General features: G+C 43.7%; 1 protein-coding gene across 4 annotated transcripts in view; it reads left to right on the top strand.

Annotated features, from left to right (window-relative positions):
* Positions 1 to 15575, top strand: part of ripor1 (RHO family interacting cell polarization regulator 1) — a 314393-nt gene that overhangs the window by 293796 nt on the left and 5022 nt on the right. For all 4 annotated transcript variants that reach the window (XM_072279516.1, XM_072279514.1, XM_072279515.1 and 1 more), the window contains exons 14-20: positions 3416 to 3555; positions 5777 to 5945; positions 8797 to 8932; positions 9214 to 9372; positions 10850 to 11008; positions 13496 to 13692; positions 14621 to 14704. In XM_072279516.1, the coding sequence (XP_072135617.1) occupies positions 3416 to 3555; positions 5777 to 5945; positions 8797 to 8932; positions 9214 to 9372; positions 10850 to 11008; positions 13496 to 13692; positions 14621 to 14704 (1044 nt within the window). The remainder of the gene's footprint in view (positions 1 to 3415; positions 3556 to 5776; positions 5946 to 8796; positions 8933 to 9213; positions 9373 to 10849; positions 11009 to 13495; positions 13693 to 14620; positions 14705 to 15575) is intronic.

Here is a 15575-nt window from a genome sequence, read left to right as displayed (position 1 = left end):
GGCTTTATTCAGGAAATCATTGAGGCTTCCATCAAAGTTACAAATACCGTCCGGTAGTATGTACATCCACTATGATGAATGGTTTTGAGAGGCTGGTGATGAAATGCCTGACAAGCGACTTGGATCCACTCCCATTTGCCTACCAGTACAACAGGTTCATGGCAGATGCCATTTCATTGGCTCTTCACTCAATGCTGGGACATCTGGACAGAGAAGTTGCATACATCAGGATACTCTTCATCAGCTACAGCTCGGCATTCAATACCATCAACCCCTCAAAACTAATCGATAAGCTTCAAAAACTTGAACTCAAAACTTCCTTGTGCAATTTACATCCTCAATTCCCTCACTTGCAGACCCCAGTCTGTTAGGATTGGCAACAAAATCTCCTCCACAATCTCCATTCACATAGGTACACTACAAGGATGTGTGCTTAGCCCCCTGCTCTACTCACTTTACGTTTATGACAGTGTAGGTGAGCACAGCTTTACTGTCATATTCAAGTTTGCTGATGGCTATCATAGGCCAAATCAAAGGTGGTGAAGAATCAGCACGTAGCAGGGAGACTTGAAAATCTGGCTGAGTGGTGTCACAACAACAACCTCGCACTCAATGTCAGCAAGACCAAGGAGCTGATTATTGACTTCAGGAGGAGGAAATCCATGAGCCAGTCGGGAGATCAGGGGTGGAGAGGGTCAGTAACTTTAAATTCCTCAGTGTTATCATTTCAGAGGATCTGTCCTGGGCCCAGCATGTAAGTGCAATTAGGAACAAAGCACAGCAATGTCTCTGCCTCCTTAGAAGTTTGCAAAGATTTGGCATGACATCTAATACTTCAACAAGCTTCTATGGAGGTGTGGTGGAGAGTGTATTGACTGGTTGCATCAGGGATCAGTATGGAAAAACAATGACCTTGAATGGAAAATCCTACAAAAAGTGTTGGATATGGCTCAGTCCATTATGGGTAAGGCCCTCCCCTCCATCGAGCACGTCTACATGGAGCACTGTCACAGGAAAGCGGCGTCCATCATCAGGGACCCCCATCGCCCAAGTCATGCCCTCTTCTCACTGCTGCCATCAGGAAGAAGGTACAGGAGCCTCAGGAGTCTCACTTCCAAGTTCAGGAACAGTTATTGCCCTTCAACCATCAGGCTCCTGAACCAGTGGGAATAACTTCATTCAACCTCACTTGCCACCACTGAACTGTTCCCACAATCTAGGACTTTTCATCTCATGTTGCCAATATTTATTCCTTATTTATTATTTTTTTTCTCTTTTGCATTTGTACAGTTTGTTTTGCACACTGGTTATTTGTCAATGCTGTTGGGTTAGGTCTTTCATTGATTCTAATATGGTTCTTGGATTTGATGAGTATGCCCACAAGAAAACAAATCTAGGTTTTATCTGGTGAAGTATGTGTATTTTGATAATAAATGTACTTTGAACGAACGTTGATAAGTTTTAAAATAAACACAAGCGACTGTACAGACGCTGGAAATGCAGAGGAACACACACACACAAAATGCCAGAGGAACTCAGCAGGTCAGGCAGCATCATTGGGAATGAATAAGCAGTCAATGTTTATTCATTTCCATCAATGTTGCCCGATCTGCTGAGCTCCTCTAGCATTTTGTGTACGTTGTTCAAGTTTTAAAGTTAACATTTTTTGCGTGTAAGTGACTGAGTACAGCATGCAGCCCCACCTGCTGGCAGCACCTTGCATTACATGGGGAGTGAGGATGTAACACTCTCCAGTGACTCACGCACTTGTAGGTTTTGGGAGAATCAGGGAGACCACCTCCACATCAGCACTGAACACTCCATTGTGCCTACAAATACAGATCATAGAGTTGCATAGGCACAGAAACACCCCACCATTTTCTTGCTGACCATCAAGTACTTTAAATAATCCCATTTATTTGCATTTGGTTTACAATCTCCTGACCCTGGCAGTTCAGGGGTTCTTTGTGTGTCTGCCTTCACCACCTTCTCAGGCAGTACATTCCAGATAGCAACCATACTCTGGGTGAAAATATTCTTACTTGGATCCTTTAAACATTTAATCACCTTAAACCTGGTCCCTCTGATTAGACACCTCTACCAAGGGGAAATATAGCTTTCTATCTCTGCTTCTCCTAATTATGTACGTTTGTACTGGGTCCGCTCTTTACCTCCTGTGCAGCCAATTCAATTTCTCTTCATAACCAAAGCATTCCATCCCAAGCAGTGTCCAGGTGAGTCTCCCCTCTACTTTCTTCAGAGCAATCACGTCCATCGGATAGCGTGTGGCCAACTTGCACGTAATATTTCAAACTTGTGGTCTAATCATTGCTGTGTAATTGAACCGAATATTCACTGAATTCTGTGCCCTGCCAAGCATCCCTTCTGCCTTATCCCTCACCCTTTCTACCCGTGCTCCACCTTAAAGGATCTTTGGCCCCTTTTCATTTCTCATCAATGCTCCCCAGGGTGTGTGTCCTACCCTTATTAGCCCATCCAAACTCATTAGTATACATTTATCAGGATTGAATTCCATCTGTCATTACCCTACCCAACTTTCCTACTGATCAAATATCTTCCTGAGGCCTACAGGTCATCCCTTCTCAGTCTAAACAACACCACTGATATCCGTGTTATCTGCAAACTTACTAGTGATACCTCCTTCATTCACAGATGGCTTCGCATTTCAGTCATAACCTAATCAGGTCTTGGGTACACATTGGAATTCACACTATAGGTTATCCCCAGGTTAATAATGCCCAACGTGGGCTCTTCCCTAGGTATACTCAGAGTCCTGTAATATTCTTAAATTCAGAAAACACAAGCATGTATGTGTGTTCATTGCAATGAACAGCAGAGTAGTTGCTTTCTCTCCCACTTCTAGTATTCATTCTTTCTTTAAGTTTCTGCATTTTTGATTCTATCCATTGCAGTGCTGTGGAGATGTGGTTACCATGTCGAGTGATTGTTGTGAGATGCTGTAAAAATGGAACCTGCTTATTACCCAGGATGACATACTTAAAAGTTTGTGCTTCACCAGGCCAATGCTGTAATAATTTGCAACTATTTCGGCCCCTCAGTATATTTGATTCTTATTGGTCGTGGATTTCAGTGCCACTCTGTGCTAGTATATGCAATGATCCCACCCGCTTTCCCTCACCATTGAGGTCACTGCTCCGCTCTGTGTGTGAATAGGGGAGTTGTAGGAGCTGATGAGAGGTAGGGGACACTGTAATCAAGTCCTCCATCAGGACTGTGGAGTGTTTATCTGTTGGGGTATTTATAAAAACTCTTCATGGTGTATCTGAAGGATGGGGGTGCTGGGGAAGCCCATGGAGCTGTGATTGTTGATGGGGTTGCACAAAATGACAGTGGCTGTTTAATTTGCTGAGCAGTGTGTGCTGTGTTTTTGCAGCAGAAGCAAGGTGTAAACAGGAGCAGAGCCTCGAGCTTCAGCCTGACTGTAGAACACGCACTGGAGAGCTTTGATTTCCTCAACACATCAGATATGGAGGACTCGGAATTCTCGGAAGATGAGGCTGAAAAGACTGCAAGGTATGGCTGGCTTCTGTGGGTTCCACAAACTCATGGGTTATCAATGCTCACCACGTGGGACTTCATCCTACTGGGAAATGCTGGCTGTTCTACGCCAATCTGATAGCAATTTGCAGCTCCGATAGCTACAGGTTTGGGATTCTTACACCAGCAGAAAGTTCCCACTTCACGTTACTGCTGGTGTCCTTATAGTGTCTGGCAGCTGGATGTGAATGATGCAATTCCCTGCCGGTTATCTTGTTAACATCAGAAAGTAGAATTGAGCCACATGTTGGACTTGCGTTCCTTTCAACATCTGGAGATGCTCCTGTCCGCCCATTCACCCGCTTCCTATCCCACTTTCTCGTGAATTCTTCAGTTCTGATCTCTGCCTCTTCCCACCCTCCTCTTCTCCATCCCATCCCCAAAAGCCTATAGCTTTCCTCGCTCTGAACCCCAGAATTTGTCCCTAAACCTCCACAGCCCTTTCCTGGGATTGCTCCTATTTCCTGATGTAGCCTGTAGAAACCCATCCTGATGTGTCCCACTGGCTTGGTGGCAGTTTTATTTGTTTCGGGCTTGCAACATTTGCCTGCCTTGATAATTCTGACAAGAGGACATAGTCAGAGCTCATGAGGACTTGTATTAAGATCCCATTGCCTTGGAAAGACCAAAACAAAAGTACTGTAGTTACTGGAAATACACAGTAGGTCAGACAGCATCTGAGCAGAAAGCAATTGGTGACATATCAGGCCCTTGACTTTCTGTCAAAACATGAGTCTGAAGTGTTGTCAAAAACAGAAATGCTGGAAGAACTCAGCCAGCCAATGAGCATGTGGATGAAGAGGGACACAGGTAGATAGGGTCATAAAGAGAGCTTTAAGGCAAATTGGCCTTCATAAATCAAAGTACTGAGTACAGGAGTTGGGAAGATATGCTGAAGTTGTATGAGACATTGGTGAGGCTTAATGTGGAATATTTTGTTCTACCTAACTACAGGAAAGAAAGCAATAAAGTTGATAGTGTATAGAGAAAATTTACAAGGATGTTGCCAGGACTTGAGAAATGAGCCATAGGGAAAGGTTTGAATAGGCTAGGACTTTATTTCCAGGAGTGTAGGAGAATGAAGGGAGATTTGATCGAGGTGTACTAACTTAGGAGGGGTATAGATAGGCTAAATGCAAGTAGGCTTTTCCCGCTGAGTTTGGGTGAGACCAGAACTAGCGGTCATAGATTAAGGGTGAAAGGTGAAATGTTTAAGGAGAACTCTAGGGTGGTGAGAGTGTGGAGCAAGCTACCAGCTGAAGTGGTGGGTGGGGGTCCAATTCTAACATTTAAGAGAAACTTGGTTAAGTACATGGAGGGGAAGGGTATGGACGGCTATGCTCCAGGTGCAAGTCAGTGGGGTAGGCAGGGCTAAATGGGCTGAAGGGCCTGTTTCTACACTGCAGTGCTCCGTGACGAGAGACTGCAGATGCTGCAGCAATACACAAAACGCTGAAAGTTTTAAAAAATTTGGTTGGTGGGGGCCACCAGCATTTTTTTGTGTTGCGGTGTAGGAACCCTTCCTTGTAACTGGTGATCTCGAGGAAGGTCCCTGACCTGAAATCTTTCCATTGATGCTGCTTGACCTGCTGAGACTTACAGCGTCTGCAGTTTTGTTTTCATACCTGAAGAATAAACTCTTTTTAAGATTTTAAATTGTTTAATGTCAGTACCAGCACACAAGTGTAAAGAAGAATGAAATGTTACTCTGGATTCGATGCAGTATAGAAAGAACACAGTTGTTAGCATAATAAATATAAATAGATTGATTGCATGTACATAAAGTGATGCTGAGTACAGGAGTGTCTGTTTTAAAAAAAAAAAGGTGACTGAGGGGAAATGGTGAATTAGTGGTGACTGGAGGTGTAGAGGGGTGGGTTCGTGGGTGGAGGTGTTGATCAGCCTTACTGCTTGGGGGTTCAAGTGTGAGTCTGGTGGTTCGAGCGTGGGTGCTACGTAACCTCCTCCCCGATGGGAGTGGGACAAACAGTCCATGAGCAGGCTGTGTGGCATCCTTCATGAAATTCCAGCATCTTTCTGTATTTATGTATGTCCTTGAAATTGAGTAGGCCCTCTAAAGATGCTGCCTGACCTCTTGTGCATCTTTAGCATCTTCCTGACTGAGATCGTAAATGTGCATACACATTGGCCGGAGCCCTGAGTACTGAAGTAACTTTAGGTTTGCTGCTTCTGACAGGCACTGCGGGAGTGCGCGTGGACTTGCTGCTGGGCCCAGTGAAGCACTGACGGAGGATACTGGAGTTGGTAGCGGCTCGGAAGGGAGTCCAGTTCCAATGACAACAGGGAATGAATACTTGGACCAGGTTCTCACCCTGCACTTGAATAACTGCAGCAGACTTCTGCTGGTAAATAATATTCAGCTTCTCACCTTATCTGGAGTATGGGTGTTGCTGAGAGCTTGACATGCCTTGCATAACTTTTATTTGGCAGGCCATGCATAGTTCTCTTTGTTTTTTTTCTGCTCATACTGTGAAGTGCTACTCAACATGTTTATAAAGTAGGGAGGCTGTCAATAAAATCTGCTACTGAAGCACAAGTTTAACCCTGCCTTTGGTGTATGTGGAGAAGAACATTACCGATAGGAAAACTCTCTTAAAGTTGTGGAATGATTCATGTGATGGTCTCCAGGCAACTATTGGTTTAATTGAATGGCTGCCACTTGGATCCTTACTAGGACAGTAAATAAGTGAGTGAATTAGTGCCTTCTAGTAACGACAGAAGTTAAATTGCACATTTTCAAAACTATTTCCAAACTTGGACGTATTTTGCTTCTTCGAAAGTGGATGCAGGATGATGCAGAGATACTCCTTGAGGTTGGCACCACCTGAGACACGTGTCTGGTAGAAGCTTGTCAATGGCTTTCATTCAGCAATCTATTCATGAGCAAGCCATTGTGCAACAGTAAAATACCATACTGATCTTGCCCAGCCCCTCTTCTGACTGGCACCGAGCCATTTTCATTCATTAATGCCTACATTTGGAAAATTAAAGGAAACCAAGTGTTATAAAAATAATATGAATGCATTAGTTGACTGCTCTGCAATATTCTGTTTGGCCTGTAGATGGCAGCAGTACACAGGTACTGTAATTCCACAAATTTACTTCAATTCCCTTTGCAACACACACAAAGCCCTGGAGGAACTCAGCAGGTCAGGCAGCATCTATAGAAGTGAATAAACAGTTGATGTTTTGGGCCAAGACCGTTCATCAGGACTAGCAGGAAAGGGGGAAGATGCCAGAATAAAAAGGTGGGGGAATGGGGAAGGAGGTCAAGCTGGAAGGGGATAGTGAAGCCAGATGATGGGAAAGGTAAAGGGCTAGAGAAAAAAAAGACTCTGATAGGAGAGGAGAGCGGACCATGGGAGAAAAGGAATGAGGGGCACCGGGGGAGGTGGTAGGCAGGTGAAGAGAAGAGGTAAAAGGCCAGAGTGGGGAATGGAAGAGGGAAAGGGGTGGAGAAAGAAAAACTAATTTAAAAAATGACCAGAAGAAGAAATTGATGTTCGTGCTATCAGGTCGGCAGCTCCCCAGACAGAATATGAGGTGTTGCTCCTCCATCTGAGAGTGGCGTCATAGTGGCAGAAGAGGAGGCCGTGGACCGACATGGTGGAACGGGAATGGGGATAGGAATTGAAATGGTTGGCCACTGAGAAATTCTGCTTTTGGTGGCTGGAGCTCAACAAAGCAGCACATCAGTTTACGTCAGGTTTGACCAGTGTAGAGGAGGTCCCAGCAAGAGCACTGGATACAATAGACCCCAGCAGATTCACCAGGTGAAGTGTTGCCTCAGCTGGAAGGACTGTTTGGAGCTCTGAGTGGAGGTGATGGAGGAGGTGAATAAGCAGGTGTAGCATTTTGATGGGAGGGTCACATTGATACTTGGAATCTGAAGACCACATAGTAAAACCATAGGAACAGAATTAAGCCATTCAGCCCATCAGGTTTGCTCTGTCATTCAATCATGGCTGATGTATTTTCCCCCCTCAACCCCATTTGCCTACCTTCTCCCTATAACTGTTGGTGCCCTTAATCAAGAACTTAACAATCTCTATTTTAAATATACCCAATGAATTGGCCTTGACAGCTGTCTGTGGCAATGAATTCCACAGATTCAACACTCTCTATTTAAAGAAATTCTTTCTTATCTCTGTTCTAAAAATCCTTCTATTCTGAGGCTGTGCTCTTCTTGTCCTAGACACTCCCACAATTGAAAACATCCATTCTATCTAGGCCTTTCAATGTTCATTATGTTTCAGTGAGATTCTTCTAAACTCTGAATACAGGCCCAGAGCCATCAAACCCTCCTCATACATTAACCCTTTCATTCCCGGGGTCATTCTTGTAAACCTTCTCTGAACCCTCTCCAATGCCAACACATCCTTTCTTGGGTATGGATCTCAAAACTGCTCACAACACTCTAAATGTGGTCTGACCAAATAAAGCCTCAGCATTACATCCTTGCATTTATATTCTAGTCTCGTTGAATATTACTAAGAAGAGACAAATCCCAAATCTCCCCAAGGGGCCTTTGCTGCTTTCATTGCAACAGTGTCCTGACATTTCAGTGTCCTGTATTTTCACTGGGTTATCTGTTACATATGTGCCAGGGTAGACTGAACTCATGTCCAGCTGAGTTCCTCTAGCATTTTGTGTGTTACTTCAGCAACTCTTACTCATTACAATGGAGAACGATAGCTGAAAAAGAAAAAAAAGTTTAGAATTCTACGTTAAATAATGCATTAATTAAATGCACATAATATGAAGATATCATTATAAACTTTTAAATAAAGTCTCATAAATTTTAAGATGCAAAATCTTTTCCAAAGTCAGAGATATGTTCTGCATTTGACAGTACAGCATGTGGCTTGGTTCTCAATGGGTACAGTCATGCTGTTTACTCTGGAAAAGGGCTTGTCTTGTACAGAGCTTTGCTGATTAGAAGCTGACTTTGGAAAATTGCTCCTGCTAAGCCTGATATTGGGGGGGGGGCGGGGGTACCTTACAGCTTGCTCTGATCTGATGGGGGGGTGCAGATTCCAGCTTGCTCTGGTCTGGTATGGGAGCAGCAGGCGGTGGTGGTGGGGGCAGCTTACAGCTTGCTCTGGTCTGATGGGGGGGCAGCAGGTGGGGCGAGGGCACTTTACAGCTTGCTCCTGGTGCACTCTTGTGCATCAACGCTAATATTTCTCATTGCAGCATCTGGGTATCTACGGACCTCTACGATGTCGGGAGATCTATGCACTGGACAAGCTTCTGCGAGAAGCCCAAATTCTAGAAGTGATCTCTAGACTGAGCGAGGACAAATCTGGATACATAAGCACTGCTGAGGAGGGTGAGTGACTCCATCCCTTCCCCTCTTCACAGTCATTGCATTGATCCCCATTTGAATCGGGCAGGCTTGCCATGTCAGTCATTGTTCTTTGCCCCGTGAGCTTTGATTGACCAGTGGCTCCACAGGAGGTGCACACCTTGGCATCTCACTGCAAGCTCTCCCCTACCCTGAGAAACCAATACCTTCTGGTTTTGTTGCTACTTTGTAGATAAATAAAACTGTCGCGCAAGTGGAAGTTGTTCGCGGCATTTTTCTTCATTGTGTAATTGCTTTTCCCTCAGTTATGCCACTGATGAAAGACAAAACTGTCTTCTCGTTCTGGACGCACTGTACTGAGAGCCCAAACCTCTACAGCGCCACGGTGGAACGGGTCCTCCAGAAGCTGAACTCTAGTTTTGGCAGCAGAGTGAATGAACAGTACTCTGGCCCGGCAGAAGCAGGTGAGTGGCCACAGTCAACTCGACAGCAAGACATAAATCGTGTCAAAGCAGAACTCTTAAAAAAGGTATGATGTAATATTTTCATCCCCAAGGTTAGTGTCTATGGAATAGGTGTTAGATAACAGCAAGCAGGCTACAGAACAACAGATCGTAAACACGAGAGGTTCTGCAGATACTGGAAATCCAGAGTAGCACGCATAAGATGCTGGAGGAACACAGCAGGCCAGACAGTGTTTATGGAGAGGAATAAACAGTTGAAGTTCATCAGGTCCTGATGAAGGGTCTTGGCCCAAAACTTTGACTATTTATTCCTCTCCATAGATGCTGCCCGACCTGCTGAGTTCCTCCAGCATTTTGTGTGTGTTGTAAAACAACAGGCATTGGGATTGAGGACAATAACTGTGCTTTATGTAAAATTACTGTACAGCACTACTTGAGGAGATCAAGTGAAGATTGATTGAGAAGCAGTTTACAATTTAGCTTTGGAATGGGAAATTCAGTACCTAAATTTGGAGGGAACACGAAGTAAGTCCTTTCTCTTCTTGCTTTCCTCCAACCGAAAACCCTGTAATCTCTGCCCTCTATTCGATGTGAAAGGTTGAGTGATTGATGAAATGTTAACCGCTGCCTGATCTTCTGAACATTTCCACATTCATTCATTTTCTTTGCTAAAGTAGAGGCTGTAGTCATCACAAAGGAGGGTCAGAAATAAAGGAAGAACCTGATAAATGAGGCTCATAGGTGGGAAATTTTAACGAAAAGTACTTGTGAGGTGGAGCATTATGTTTAGAACAACACAGAGCCTCAACATGTTTAGGTATTTATCAAAATATAAAAGAACAAAGAACTCTAAGGGATAAACATGATTATTTATTAAAAACAATAACAGATTGACATAGCATTTTTAAAACAAAACAATCTTAAGTACTGTGTTTATTAACAAAAAGATAAAATTTAAAAGTCAGAAGTTGTATGCTTTCATCGAACTTGATCTTCCCAGGGAGGGCTGTGTATATTTGTACATTTTCTATAGAGCTGCTCTCCCCCCAGCCCCATCACAAAGTCACTCAGGAAAAGGGAATTGCATTGCACAGAAGGGAAGACCTGATACAGAACTTTAAGGTAATGAAGTGGTTTGTTTGGGTTGATGCGGAAGTCACTGTGTGATGAGAATCTGCCCTATACAATCTGCCTGAGGCATCACAGATTTAGGTACTTAAAGTTCTGATGCATTTCCGTCTGCCATGTTTCTGCAATTATGTGTGATTCATAGTTTGGACAAGTTATTGCCGTCTGAAAGCTGGTTTTCTATGAACTTGCATGTAAAGTCTTTGTTATTATGATGTAGAATTAGATTAATTTAACACTTCAGTTTGGATTCTGCTAAATGTAGATGATGCTACAGTTGGCTATTTATTCTACAGGTAGGATTTTATTAATATCTTCAGTATTAAAATATTTTGATTTACCCTTGCAGTTTTTATCAAATTAGTGGAAAGGATTTTGGACAGAACGTTACCAAAACGTGCCCGAAGCGGAAATGCAGAGCTGCTGACGATCTTCCAGTACTTGGGCCACATTGAGGAACAGAACGTTCCCTCCTTGCCGGCCTACATCATGGAGCTGGCAGAGGAAGGTACAATGTTGCTTTTTAATGTCACAAAATGGCACAGTGGATCTTGTGCTGCAGCCTTCATTCTTCAACTCCAGATCTTTTCAACAAATCCATCCCTCCCTGAGCCGGTCAGCATGGAAGCGGGAACTTTGACCCACCAAGTTCCAGCTGACCGTCAACTAACCATTTACCATCCCCCTATTTCTGGAAAAAGGATCATATCACATTTTCCACAATGCAGAGCTGTTTCATCTGCATTCATCAAGAAACACAAGTTGACCAGAAAAAAATAACTTCATTTTTTTTCTCTCATACATACTTCCTGAGCATTTTTCCCTATCTCATAAGCTTTTGGAATTTGGATTTTCCAAAGGCGCGTTTCTGTTATCCAAGCAACTATAACAGGAAGGCCCCTGTGCTCCTGTGTTAATCCCACCTTTTGCTCTTCCCCACATGGTTGTCAGTTTATAAAGTCACAGACTAGTGGGGCACAGGAACAGAAAATTGTCTGTGCTAACGAAGATGCCCATCTAAACTAGTCCCATTTGCAAGCGTTTGATCCACATCCCTCCAAATCTTCTTTGGCCGGTTATCTTTTAAATATTGTTACAGTATACCTGCCCCTTCTCTTCCCAGATTCTTCGCGCTAGTGGCAATTTGCAGTGGCCAATACGTTCCTCCTTATGTGAGCTACCTTGGGTCCTCCCTCTAGAGTAGTACAGCTGTCAGTGCTGCAGAGTTGCAGGACACTTTGCATTGCTGTTTAGCAGAGACGGGCAATATTATATGACAGACATCCCACCCTGCAAAAACTCATTTCAGGGAGGTAGCACCATCAATTTGTGGGAGACTTCCGGGAGAGGTGGGATGTCTGCAATAGAGTAGCTCCTTAGCAGCTGGCCAGCTAGTTTAATAACGTTAGCTATGCTAATGAACGAATGACACCTGTTAAACTCACCTCAACATGTCTTTTACAGTCTTAACCCACCATGGGCAATAGAAAAGTCACTGTTGCAAACAGTGCAGCGAGCAACACTGTCATTATTTTGACCCCCTATTAGGCAGGGGTACACTTTAGTGTAGTCTGGGGCGACGTATGTTTTATATTTTCTTTGGAACACTCTGCCATGGCGTGCTCTCGCTCTCTCTCTCTCGTGGTCACTAGCGCGCTGTCAAGCGCTCTGGCTTGCTTTCTCTCTCGCTGGCTCTCTCCCCCTCTCTCACTCGTGCTCTCTCGCTCTCTCTCGCGCGCGCTCTCTCTCCCGCAGTCGCTCTCGTGCTCTCTCTTGCTTTCCTCTCGCTCGCTCTCAAAAAAATTGATTTCTGTGATATTGTATATAATTTGCGGGCATCAGGGAGCCTCTATTAATATGCGGGAGACTCCTGGGAGAGGTGGGATGTCTGATATGATTAGTGTCTGTGGAGAGGCCTGGTTTAATTAACCAGAATTGGACAGCTGCCAAGATTATGAAGTCAGTGCTTTCACTTACTGACAAATAAATTACATCTATTATCTGAAGCAAAATCATGATTTTTAAAAGCGAAAAACACAAGGTTGAGTTTAGTTGTCAAGTAAGTTGTCTTGCATCTCTTGGTCCTCTCACAAGTGTGCAGTGTTGCCTCCGATCTGTGCAGCTGTATCTAAACAGAAGGGAAGAGGGGTGCTTTCCGCAGGGGATGTGCCCAAAGTATATTATCTATATGCAGTTTGAACAGAATGGGAACTGCTCCACATTTAAATGGTGACCGTGCGAAACTATTATTACTATTTTTCTTAACAACTAATACCATTACTTAGCCTAACAGATTAGAATTACCACTGTACATAATTATCTATTTAAGTGTCTAATTTCCTTTTATATCATCTCAATGTGTACTTAAGAATGTATAAATAATTATAGTTTTATACATATAAAAAATGAAAAAGGTTATACGTGTGCAAAAAGTACATGATACTTGTGAATTCCTTATCCAAATAAAAATAAAATTAAAAAAAAAAAAATGGTGACCGTGGCCAGTGTGGCCACAACTCTTTACTTGTGCCAGTTCCACATGGTTCTCAATTCCTACCTCTTTCTCAAGTTCCTCACGCGATCTAGCCTCAGCCTGCTGGGGCTAGACAATTCAAAAGATTCAGCATCCTCTGCAAGACAAAGTTCCCATGCACCTCAGTTTTAAATGACTGCCCCCGTACTTTGTAACTGAGTTCCCTGTTGAAGACTCTCCTGCCAGCTGAAACATCACTATATCTATCCTGCCCCATTGCGTGCTTCAGTGAGATCACACCTTGTTCTTCTAGATTCCAAAGAAAGTAGATGCAACTTCGTCAGCTGCCTGCTATAGGACAGCCCTGTCACCCTGTGTATCAGCCTGGTGAATGAATCTTTTCCAGCTAGCTGCCAATGGGCTTGCAGGTCCTTAACTCATCTGAGAGAGTAGAAATGTTGGCGAATCTTAGATTTCTGTGTGTGGTCTCACTCCCAGCCGCACTCTTTCCATATCTTGCAGTATTCCTGGTGCAGAACCTGCAGTCCTCTGATAAGGATGTGGTGCTGAGGTCCCTGAAGCATCTCTCAGGCAGCCAGCTGCAGAAGGATGGACTGAAGGCGGTTGGCCTACTGCTGCTGGAAGAGAACACCAAGATATGCAACACGGCCGCTTCCCTGTTGAGAAACCTGGCAGAAGACCCCAAGTTCCGTGAGAAGGTCAGGAGTGACAAAACTGCACACATTTTCACTTTGCTTGCAGTACACCAGCAGCTTCTGGGGCCGGTGGTGAGGGAGGGTGATGGATGGGCGGGGGGGTGGTTAATATACCATGCAAACACTTTTCCTTCAGAGCTCAGAAGCTTAGCTGAGATAGAATACCAGGCAGCTGAGCATGTCACCGTTGTTGTGTATTGTACCTGAGCAGGAGAAGGATGGCCCAGTACTGTGTAAAATGCCTGGGCAGGCACTCTACCAAAAAAAGCTCAAGAGGCTGTTGACAGGGTCATGTCAAAGCAGGACAGAGTGTTTTCACTTGAACATGTTACACTTCATTGACGTCTTGATCCAGATGTTTCACATCATGAAAGAAGTTGAAAGAAAGAGGGAATTGTTTTAGAATCTAGAATGTCACTGTTCATGACGGCAAACACAAAGCTCTGTTTTGCACAGATGATAGGGAAGGGGATGAGAGTAGTGGGATAATTGGACTATCAAGTGGAAAATCAATAGGGTTTTTAGTGGGTTGCCATATAAAAAAGACTGGGTTGTATCTAGCAGTGCATAGGCTGAAAAGTTTGTATGACCTGTCACAGCTTTTCAAGTTGTATTAGTGTAGTTTACTGCAGTTTGAATCCACTTTCAGAGTCTGATCAGATGTTGGAATGGATAAGATTCTCTGCTCATTGAATTGATAAGGTTATTCCAAATCGTAGATTTCCCGGTAGGGTACTTGTGCAGGGCATGGTGCTGGCTGTTTTGTTATAACACCTGACTAATACTTCTCCAGTGTCTTTCACTAATCACTGCCAGTAATGTCCAATAATGTGCCAAGAGGTTGGGCAGTAGACTCAGCAGGCAAAGGTTGTCACTGCGCAATGAATTGTTCTTTTGTGGCAAACTAATGAAAGCGCATGTTTGTACTCAGGCCTTGGTTTGTTACTTGGAGCTGCTGGAGAACGAGGACGGACAGCTGAGGAGAGCAGGCTGTACTGCACTTGCACATCTCAAGGTAAACCCACCCTTCACGAATCACTATAGAGGAGAAAGAGCTTTCAAACCCAGAGCACCAGTGCCTCAGCTTACTGTGAAAATAGTTGTCAAAGAAACAGTCAAGGTGTACTTATTATCAAAGTACCTTGAGATTCATTTTCTTGCTGGTATTTACGGGGGGACAAAAAGACAGTTGAATTCTCCCCCAAAAAAATGGACATAGACAGGCAAACATCCAATGTGCAAAAGAAGACAAATTATGCAAAAAAAATACTGAGGACACGAGTTATAAAGAGTCCTTGGAAGTGAGTCTGTAGGTCGTAGAATCAGTTCAGTGTGCTGGTGCATGATACTATCTGCAGCAGTTCAGGAGCCTGATGTTCTTTCTGCTCCCACCCAAACCCCTCTCCATTGTGTTTGAAAGCCATTATGTTGCAGAAATATTAGATATTTCACTGAATAACTTTTAATACAACAAAGTTTTTCCACATACTTGACCTAGTTATTCTAGTTGTAGAATTGACACGATTTCTTCTTAGTTGTTTTATTTTCTATAGTGATTTGTGGGGCTGTTCCTTACTTGACTAAGTTTAATCTTGTTATCTTTATGGATTCTGAGATCTTCGTACAACAGCGAAGATGTCTTGAACTCATTAAGTAAGCTACCTGTTATCCTAATGTGCACAATTTGAGGCTTGACATATGCTACGCACACAAAATGCTGGAGGAACTCAGCAGGCCAGGCAGCATCTATGGAAAAGATAAACAGTCAACATCTCAGAAACATCAACTGTTTGCTGTTTTCCATAGATGGGTCTTGGCCCGAAACATTGACTGTTTACTTTTCCATAGATGGGTCTCAGCCCAAAATTTCGACTACTCTTTTCCAT

Source organism: Mobula birostris, chromosome 15 (assembly GCF_030028105.1).
Source record: "Mobula birostris isolate sMobBir1 chromosome 15, sMobBir1.hap1, whole genome shotgun sequence".
NCBI lineage: Eukaryota > Metazoa > Chordata > Chondrichthyes > Myliobatiformes > Myliobatidae > Mobula > Mobula birostris.
This window is presented reverse-complemented; position numbering and strand designations above follow the sequence as displayed.